Source organism: Homalodisca vitripennis, chromosome 3 (genome assembly GCF_021130785.1).
Source record: "Homalodisca vitripennis isolate AUS2020 chromosome 3, UT_GWSS_2.1, whole genome shotgun sequence".
Taxonomy (NCBI): domain Eukaryota; kingdom Metazoa; phylum Arthropoda; class Insecta; order Hemiptera; family Cicadellidae; genus Homalodisca; species Homalodisca vitripennis.
In genome coordinates, this window is record NC_060209.1 from 127,603,180 (window position 1) to 127,614,494 (window position 11,315).

General features: G+C 33.4%; 1 protein-coding gene across 1 annotated transcript in view; it reads right to left on the reverse strand.

Moving 5' to 3' along the window:
* LOC124357498 (fat-like cadherin-related tumor suppressor homolog) overlaps window positions 1-8,216 on the reverse strand; it is a 107,479-nt gene extending 99,263 nt beyond the window's left edge. Inside the window, exon 1 of the mRNA XM_046809351.1 lies at window positions 4,852-8,216. Within this exon, the coding sequence (XP_046665307.1) occupies window positions 4,852-8,215 (3,364 nt within the window). The 5' untranslated portion in view covers window position 8,216. The remainder of the gene's footprint in view (window positions 1-4,851) is intronic.
* Between the last annotated feature and the right edge of the window lie 3,099 nt (window positions 8,217-11,315).

Here is an 11,315-nt window from a genome sequence, read left to right on the forward strand (position 1 = left end):
ATCGTTTTTAAGGTAATAAGATCGCGCTATACAAATTTTTAAAATGTACCTAATGTATTACAAATTACAAATGGAAGTACAAATACCTTAGATCATTTTGGCCAGTTCAATTTGAAAAAAAAGTTATATATACGAGAGATACGATATTTGTGAAAATGTTACACCTTAATTGAAACAGAATTTATATCCAAATCAGACAGGATCATTGAAAAAATACAACGAAAATGGAATTATGTACACGATTTTAAACATCCGTTACATTTTACAACGACGATAGAACATGATTTTGAATGGGAACTATCTTATCACTTTATATCAACATCCCAAAACAATATGTTGACATTCCTGTCTTACACAGCTTTCGTTTTTTTTATTATATCACGTACTAATGAAATAATTACTCATTTTAAATAGTAATCATTTAAATAATGAAATATTATCATATTTTGAATATAGTTGTAGTTAATGCCATTTTACATTAAAGATATATTATATAAACAGTACTAACGTATCTCAAATACATTTTATCATTTAATTAAATTAATAAATAAAACTAGCAAATTAAATCTTCCTCTCTTAAACTGCCACGTAGTGGATATTGCATAATGTTTCACAAACACAGGAATATAATCGCAACTAATATTCTACTGTACGAGTTGTTCCGATCCGTAATTTTTTTGTGATGTAACTAAAAAAAATAATCGAGATAAGATTTCTCTATAATATTTCTATACTATACAATATTTCAAAGACAGATCAAAATAATTTATATAACTAAATACATGCACTTACGTTAAAATAATTTGAATACTCCAGTATTTCTCATTAGTATACAAATTCCAACAATATTTACAGCATAACATTTGTACTGATGTATTATTATTTACTGTACGAAAATCTATTCAACAGTGAAAACGTTCAACGCAATAAGATAGTATTTTTCTGGCCGTCGATGTACAAGGATATAAGGAATAACAACGTTTCCTGCCAGGCATTAGAAGAAGTATAGCTTCCTATATTATTTCTCATGCTTATGTTTAATTTCAGCTATCATATTTTTTCAAAGGTAATTGCACTAATTTCTAAAGTTTATTTCTACAGTGCATGATATGAAGCTATGGTCTAGAATTGTTTATCACAATATCTAAGACTCAGATTAGATGTTTATGTTTATTGGTCGCATATGAAGTCCCCTAAATCAGATTTGAACTCCCGTCACTGGGGCAAGACACTAATCACTCAGCTACCAGGTAGGTCAGTAGTCGAATACTGTGTATCACTATATTCTGTATCGATTAAGAGCAATAAAGAAATACTGCATTACGAGAAAATACTTATATTTGTAAGTATTCTCGTATTAATAGGAGACTCATAAATTTAGATCATTTAATTTCATAAAGATGATTTAAATATATGAAACTATACTTTAATTATTTTTTAAACAACAAAATTAACATTAATATTATTAAAGTATTAATAAAGACGTAATATTCCACAACGTGTTTTGTTCTCTGCATATAAATAATTATAAGGAGGAAAAGGCAGAAATAATACAGAGCAACTGATAAGAATTATGCTGGTACCCATATGTACAGACTTATATGTAAGATATGCAATTATTTATCCAGTTACTAAAAATAGAGTAGGTTGAATGAAATTCTCCCTGTCTTCCTCTGATAATTTACAATTCAAACCTCTTTAAAAGTTTATATGACATTACCGAAATATATCCAAATTTTAGATATTCTGTTTAAGATAAGGCTTCGGTGTAAACATTTAATCCTCAATACCGTTACAAACACGAGAGTCAAAGTATCCGGAGGCGAGTAGATAGTCGGTCAGAAATTGCATTCCATTCTAATCGAGTGATGTTGATTGTTCGTAGCTTAACGTAGTTAGTTCTATTGATCACATTATTGAAAACCACAAATTCCTATAAGAAGTGTAACGATAAAAATAAATAAGTTCAAACCAAATAAATTACGAAAAATATTTTTAGGTCATATCAATAAACTATCTATCTGTAATACAATCCTTCTTCAACACTAATAACAGGTTTGATTCATATGAGTCTTATTGGTAACACGTTCATTCTATAAATCTTTAATACTGATTCGTAACTGAACACACGTATACTAATTCTACATCTTGATCTCCTCAGTGCATCAAGGGAAATAATTATAACTCACATATGAAATCATTACGAGTCATAATAGTAATGAAATTATATTCGTATTATTAAAAGTGTTTATTTTAAAACACTACGCTCACAATAAGCCTCAGTACAATTATAAATACCGAAAAGTATAACCTTTTGATAGTTGGAAAGTATTTGAACAGTTCTTATTTAAATCAGCCGTTGCTATGATTAAAATTCAACACGAAAACAGACTATTGAACCTTTAATACCTAATAAAAATAAACAAAACCGAATTAACACGTTTTTAAGATCAGGAAATTTCCAGTTGGAAGTGTCGTATGAAAACATATATTCTTTTCAAGAGAAGACGGACAACTATCTATAGCCTTACAAACTGCAACGAGGCTGATGCTTGTCGTTTGTATGGATTTATATTACACATGCAAACTAAAAGGCCCATAGATTGAGAGTATTTGAACATTTGTTGTTTAAATTAACTCATTCTGTTATTAAAATGCAATTATATTTATAAAAATAGTTATTTTCCATAGCTCAACTAATTGAATAATTATTTTACAAACGTGTTAGCTTGGTTATGTTCATATTTATTAGATTTTAAAAGTTAAATAGTCAGTTTCAGTGTAGCATTTTAACCACAGTAAAAGCTGATTTCATATCAGCTGTTCAAAAAATGTCAAATTTTATTACCATTTAGTTTGCATGCGTAATACGAATCCTTTAATAAATAGCTAATTCTTATCCGATGTTTACAAATGACATATTTTTAGAAAGGAAACGTTATTTTAAAACAGCTTTGTGTGTGTTAAAATGCTTATAAAACATTGGTTTATTAAATATTTTATTAAAGAAAAATTAAATGGTCGCTATTTTTAAAACATTAACACTAGTTAAAAATATGTTTTAAAGATATAATACCTTGTTACATGAACCCGTTTACCAAGTTTTTTAACAATCGTAAATATAGTAACAAACATAAACTTGTTTTAATAAAAAAACAAGATGGCGTATGGATGCTACGAAGTGGAATTTAAAAAAAGTGATCTAACATTTTTAGCTTACTCACACATTAATATCAATTTCAATAAAACACTTAACTTATTACATGTAATACTACTTTGAGTTCCTTTGAGTAATGATGACATCATTAAGTTAAATTCTAATAATATAAGAGATAGACTTTGTGTGTTAGATGTATTAAACAATTTATTACATCTGCGAAACTCACGTTTTATTCATAATTGTTTTTAAATATTACTTTGTAATACGTAATGTTACATACATTGGGAGGTGTTGAAAATCATAATAAAAAAAACTGTAAAAGTACCATTATTATAAATAATTTTGGTTTCAAAATCTTTTATTTTGTTCACATAAGAATAACTTCGAACAAGCACTGACTCGTCGAAGTTAAAGCATAAACTGCATTCTTAACGATGGACATAACTTTACGTTCGCTAACAAGTATGTTTACCAACAAAGCCAGTTTTTAGTTCCATAACATCAACAATATTGTTTTCGAAGCCATTTGTGTTACACTGGAGCAGTACAATGTAGTATCACACATTGGATCACTTGAGCGCAAGGTAATTGCTCAGTGACGGTGTCGGGACCATGTAGTCGCTGTCACATGACAACCCACTTACACAGCAATAGAGTTACCGTATACTGTATAGTTGTCTGTACCGTACCTCGGAATAATAGATCTACCTGTATGTATCACACTAGCTAGGAGAACTATTTCCAATTAGTACGGTGATAATGCATTTAAATGCATTACTGTTTTAGGGAATGAAATTACTATTGTTTATTTAGACGTTCCTTCTTGTTAATGTTAATAATAATAGCGTATGATCATTCATTGTAATATATTTTCAAATAGATCTCTATAGTACAGTTTCAATATTGTAACTCCAGGTAAACAGGAATACATGAACAAAAACTATATAACTGGTATGTTTTGTCTCTCTTTCCAAGAAGGACCTTAGCGCTGGTTTCGGAGTGACAGGATATTCAGGATGGGTAAGTTTGTTGGTAGGAGCCTTTTGTCAATATCCACGAAGAATGATTTTTGTCAGTATTCTCAGTCATGTCTCCTTGATGTGTTAGATCACAAATGTATTGGAACGACTCGGGCAGTAGACTAGACCTATCGGTTTACCCTTGCACTCTAATATAACACACATTTGCGGTTATTAATTTGCCGCTCCTGGAAATACTTACGATTATCCAGATATAAGTGGCACATCAGTTTTTGGTGTGACCAGCGTAGATTTAACTTGAATATTAAACCAGTCAGAAGTGAAATTCATGGGGGTAAAATTTTTGTTGTACTTTGTAGTAAGGAGCATTATTAAACAAATTATTTCATAGGTTTAATGGCTTTTACTATATCTTGAGAAAATATATTTAGTGGTTAAAGTAAGTATAAAATATGAATTAATAAGGCAGATATTATATTAATTGGCTAGCATTATAATGCTTAACTTTTTTAATACAATATTTCACCAATTTATCGAAAAACGTATTGTAGGTTGTGTATTTATTGTATAATTAGGTTGTGTATAATTATCATATGCATACAAAATAAAATAAAACAATACAAACAATAAGTTTGGTCTGGGACTGAATTAAATACATCATTTTATATTCCAATAATAAGTAATTTACGTATAATTTTGATTTGGACTTACCATTATCATCAATGGAGAAGTAGCCTACCCCATCTCCACCTATGATGTGATAACTTATTCTGGAATCTTCACCGGGCGGGTCATCATCAGTAGCATTAACAACGGTAACGATCACTCCCGGAGGTTGGTTTTCGATCACAGATGCACGCACCATCATGTCATCGAACTGTGGAGCGTGTACGTTCTCGTTGACGTCGACCACATTGACCTTCACCACCGCACTCGCACACAAAACCGGGGAACCGCGATCACACGCCGTCACTTTTACTTCATAGTCGTGCTTCTCCTCGTAGTCTAAACTCTTAGTGAGCCGCATTACTCCACTCAGGTGGTCGACAGCAAAACTTTGGTTGCTAGTTGTCGAGTAAATAACCTCACCTTTCACACCCAGATCCTCATCTGTTGCCTCTATAATAGCAATAACACATCCCACAGGCATATCTTCTTTGACATTTACAGTCAAAGAATTTTTTAAAAATCTAGGGGAGTTATCGTTCACGTCCTCTATATGAATGAGAACTACAGATTCGGCGTGTAAAGTTTCAATTGTATTCTTGTTGATACCGTGATCTGAGGCTCGAATTCGTATTTCGTACTTATCCATCTTTTCTCGATCCGGAGGACTGTTTATATACAGTACACCTGTGGTTGGGTGTACAATAAATACGTCAGTATCGGTCATTAAGGAGTAGGCAATTTGAGCGTTTTCTGAAGAGTCGAGGTCAGTTGCTATGGACTTGAATATTGCTGTCCCATTAGGAGTATTTTCATTTATCTTTAAACTGGCCATGGGCTGTTGAAATATTGGAGCATTATCGTTGTTATCCATTATAACTACTGTAAGATAACTGGTGGATGACTTTTGTGGATGACCTAGATCAAATACTGTAATGTTGAGACTGTACTCCTTTTCTTTTTCATAATCTAAATGGCCGATTGTTTTTAAAATTCCAGATTCCGGATCAAGTCTGAAGAGTGAGTCTTTGTCCCCAGAAGAAACTCCATACACCAGCTTCCCATTGTATCCTAGATCTCTATCTTTCGCTTGTATTTGCAGGAGTTTACTGCCTAAAGGGACAGATTCATTAATTTGAACAATCGCTGGTAAATTTAGTATTTCAGGTGCGTGAACATTCTCACCATATCTCTTAGGCATTATTGATATGTCTTTGTCGTCAGGTGATCTAGCCATGTTACTTTTTGCTGCCGCTGCTAATATATTTTTAAGCTGCTTTGCTACACCGGTTTCATTACAGACAAAATTGTCAGCATCGTAGTGAGGACCACTAGAAGGCATTTCGTTTATAAGTTTTATATGAATGGGATTTATTTCGGCGAAGTGTATTCCATCACTTGCAGTGGTATTTATGGTACGTTCGGTAAAGTTTTCATACCTCAAGTCACAAGCGACAGAAAGAATTCCAGAGGTTAAATCTAGATTGAAACAACCTTCTGTGTTTTTTGAAACAATTCGGTAGCTGATGATATTACCGGAATCAAAATCAATTGCAGCTAATGACATTATTTCCGATCCAAGAGGAGCGAATCGGGACAGCGAGCCGGAACAATTGACTCGCTCAAATCGCGGCCTGTTGTCATTGATATCACGTAGCTTTATCTTGAGCTCCATCTCCGTCTCTCTTCTAAAAGGTAATCCCCAATCCGATGCTCTTACGTATAATAGAGACTCTCTCCGCATCGTTTCATAATCTAATGTTTCAATAGTCCTTATAACACCTGTAAAGTGATCGATCTCAAAAGAAACCGGATTTAAATTAGCAATACTGTAAGAAATATATCCATTCTCTCCAGAGTCAACATCTTTGGCAACTACCCTAGCTATCGAGGTACCAGGTGGCTCATTCTCAGTCACTGATACCTCCATCGATTGAATTTCAAATATAGGGTCATTGTCGTTAATATCAACTACGTTTATCTTAACTTTTGCTGATGATTGCATAATGTGGCCAAATTTTCCTTGTTCTAAAGCAGATACCGTTAAGATGTATAAGTTTTTTACTTCGGCATCTAAATTTGTCGCTGTGTATAACATCCCTGTCTGTGGATTGATCGTGAATACCCCACCTTCGTTACCTCCAACAATTTCCAGATGTACTTCATTACGAAATAATTGTTCGTTATCTACCATTTTAAGCCTTATTATGGGTGAGTTTATAGGGGAGCTCTCAAGAATGTCGATTTCAAAAACTTCTTTTTCAAATATGGGGTATTTCTGTGAACCAGGTTCAATGAGAATATTTATTGAATGGTGAGTTTGTCTGGGTGGGATTCCCTTGTCAACTGCTCTCAATGTTAAATTGTAATGTTTCTTGTACCTTTCTCTATTCAATATTTTATATGTCACTATATTAAATTCAGATGTGTTATGATTGGAGGTCTGAACACGCCTGACTCGAAAATGGCTGTTGCTGTCACCGTCAACTATTTCTAGCCTGTCTATTTCTCCGCTCCTACCTGTATCTTTATCTACAACAGTAACAATGGCGTAAATATTCGTGTCTGAGGTCTCATAAAAGTTGGATGGGTAGTTTAAAAATATTTCTGGGCTATTCAGATTGACCTGTATCACCGTAATGGTGAGTTTGGCCACACTGGGAGGGTTGACGTGAAGGCTGTCCCCACGATCTTGAGCAAGGATAGTTAAATCGTAAGATCGTCGTTCCGAATATCTCAAACGCCTGGTCAGGGTAACCACCCCTGTTATAGGATGTATCGCAAAGTTACTACTGGAGTCTTTAAACCTGTAATAGATCTCCCCACTCTTACCTAGATCCGCGTCCTCAGCTCGGATTCTGATAATACTAGTATGTACTCGTACGTCCTCCGCTACAGCTACATGATATGAAGTTTGATAAAACAAAGGCCCCAGATCGTTTCTATCACTCACATTAATCGTTACAATTGTACTATTTTCTACTACTTGACTTCCTACTGACAAAGTCGCCTTAACTTCTAATACAAAACTATTTTTACGCTCACGATTCAACACAACGCCGTTTCCCGTCCTAGTCCTTATTAGTAAAAACAAGAAGTTGCCGACAGTTCTCTCCTCGGCTTTAAATATTTTGTCACTATCCCCCGACACTATCTTGTATTGTAGTTCACCACTTGTGGACGGAAGGTACATCCCCATCTTCTCGTCCGCAGTAACATAGGTCTTGCCTAGTGAGTTTTCAGGAATAGTGGCGTAGTAGGCGCTGCGTGTGAAGCTGATGTTTACCACATGAGATGGTAGATCTGGACGCTTGCTGGAGCGAGAGGGTGATGCTCTCAGAACAGTAGGGAATATAAAAGTTGCCATCAGAGCCCATGTCCGCAGGGATAAGCCAGAAGGCAGGATCATAATTTTCCCTGCAACACAAAACGCGACGTAATTAATAATACTAGATATTACTCTTAAATGAACTATTCGAGGAGAACTTTATTCAATTGATAACATATCATAGATTCAGTGTTATTGTATAAGTTATTGCTAATATTAATATATGGCTGTTATTATTAGGAACTTGTAAGTGTATATTAAAATTACGTCGTTGTTCGTCCGTCTGCCTGTGTGTGAGATTACTCTAGGATAAAGGTCCTAGAAACAAAAAAAATCATAAATACTTTCTTTCACTCCAAGGAAGAAACGTATTTATTTATGAGTTAAAACGCAAAGTAGTGATCTATCCGCTTCTATGTCAGTTTGTCTTTGTGCACGATTAGGTATATTCTAGAGGCTTTAAGCTTGGTACACCACTTGAGCCAAAAATTAACAATATCGATTTTTGTGTAAAAAGATAAAAGGCAGGTGGTGCGTATTCTGTGCGCTGACTCTTCCGATATGTTTGTTTGTTAATCAGTAGTTAATTATTTCTAAATTTTTTTATAATATGGAAACTTTTCGGAACCCACATATATCTAAAAATTAAAATTTATTAGAGGGTTCATCTAAACTTTAAGATGGTATTTCTGTTATTTACTATGAATAAATTATGGTATCATATATCTTTTGGAATAAGATAGGAAGATAAGAAAAGTTTTATAAAAATCATGATTGTTTTAGCCAAATCTTGTTTTCCATATAAAAACAATTTCATGTAAGAGCTAATGTTTCACATTTTAGATAACTAGAGAAGGCAAGCCTATATATAGATAGCTATAACTCTCCGGACATGACTGTCAGACAATAGATCAGCAAGCTTCGATAAATATCTGTGCACAAGGAAGGAGATGCTGCATTGGCATCTCCAAGCTGGTAAAACAGGACAGGAAGCATCTTCACTTGAATTAGCACAAAGCACGTTCCAGAGAAAAAGCAATGCATTATGTGGTGTTTTTTTGTTTATTTCCTTATTATTTCACTAGACCTACACTCAGAGCAATGGTAGTGAATTAGAATTTGCATGTCATATCTTAAAATAATTTTAAGTCTGTTTCTTGTGATATTTATTCTATATATAATAATTAAAGTTAAACAAATTGGTTGTTTCTTAACATACAAACAAATAAGTAGCTCAATTTGGCTTCTGCTTCCTAAGCCACTATCCTACGGTAACATGCGTTACTTTATTTCTATTTTTTGTAATATAGATTTAGGAGAAAGAATTCACTATTCGCTCATTTTGTTTTTTAACGTTTAAGGTTTCTTGTTTGTATCAGCCCAGAACATTACTTACTCAATCAAATGTTGAAATATTCTGGTCGCGCAGTGGAAAGCCATTTGCAGCCAGCAAATGTTAAATCGATAGTTTAATTTTGTGCCAACACAGAAAGTACTGGATATTATGAAACTCTTGTAAGCTTGAGAACCATATATTTACATATTTTAGTGTTAGGGTTAATGCCTTTAATTCTATATTTTCTACAATTTATTGTTCAGTGGTAAAACCTGTTTGAGAATCTTTATATTCACGGTACCTACTTGGACCTAAAAGATTCATGAGACTCAACATGATGACAGCCCTTACATTTATTACATTGGACAGATTTGACTAAACCTAGTAAAGGCTGTTTACTAGGTTGAACCATATCATACAGTGTTTTAATTTTAAGTATTCTGAAATATAAGGCTGACCTCAGGCAGTACATTGTAAAGGTTCTATTCATACGGTTTGTTATGAATAATATAAATCATAATTTGAAGCTCACGTGCCCCAGGGTCAGAATCCTTTAAATCGTATTTTATTCCTCAAATTCACCTCTACTTGATTCCTTTCATGTTCTTGTATTTATGTATGGTTTGAGTGTTCCTATTTCACGTATAGTTAACAATAATGATTGCCATTCAGATAAGGAAAGGGGAGATATTTGTCTTAAAGAAAACTCTGGATGGATGTAGAATGAAGTGCTACTGAATTGCACTAGTGTACTGTAATTATTTATAATTTGGACAGTTCAGGATATGGATAGTTATTGTTGCACATGAAGTTTATTTCCTATTTAGCATCTTAAAGAATTGTTTTCGGGCAGCAATTTAAAATGAAAATGTTCAAAGTACTGCTCGTTTTGATGCCATTGTTCTCACAGCACGCTAGGATATGTTGGCTAGTTGACGTGGAGAGTGGCTGCTATACTCTTTCTCGATTTACGCTGACTAAGTTCTTCTGTTGTCCATACTCTCGATATCCTCTACAAATCATTTCCATCAATGTTTGTAAAGAATCAATAATAGGGATTATTTATCTTCTATTGGTTGACTGTTTATGGAAATAAAATCTAATAGACTCAAATATTTTCTATGTTATTTGATGAAGAGGCATGAAAGAATGAATGTAACATATGTTTTAACAATGAAGAGTCAGATAAAGTTGTTTGCTTTGTGATTCTATAGTAAAGTTAAATGACAAAGAATACAAAATTTTAAAAGTAAATAAGAGTTATTTGTCAATTTCATTGTTTTAAAATAAATAGTCAAACTGTTTTTTATTCATTACTAAACAATTTTACAAGATTACGAGACTTGGACTGACTTAAAGTCACCAGTTAAGGTCAAGCTTTGAAACAAATCAGCTGAACATTCTTCATAATGTTACATGTGATTTATTTCAACGCTTGAATTCAACTTGGGAATTTTATTTCAGTTTAATATAAATTCTTGCACTACAGTCAGTGTGTTCAACTGATATGTGTTAAACTACATCTTATTGAAGAACTTGCTCTACGTGTTTGCTACAGTAAAAACTCTACTGTCATAGTAGCCCGCCTGCCCGGCCAATGGTGGTGGTTCGGAAGTCACTTTTAAGCTGTTGGTCCACAGGTTAAGTGTTAGAGAGGGCTCCTTTGCCCTAACTTCGCCTGGTAAAATAAAGACATCTTTACTTTACTTTACATCATTATGTATAAAAAAATAATACATTCGCGTACATGGACACACAAGTCATACTGTAATATTTATGGTTACTTAGATGTCAGGCAATGAGCTACTACTTCCTCAGGCCACAAATAGAGCATTTTTTAAATTG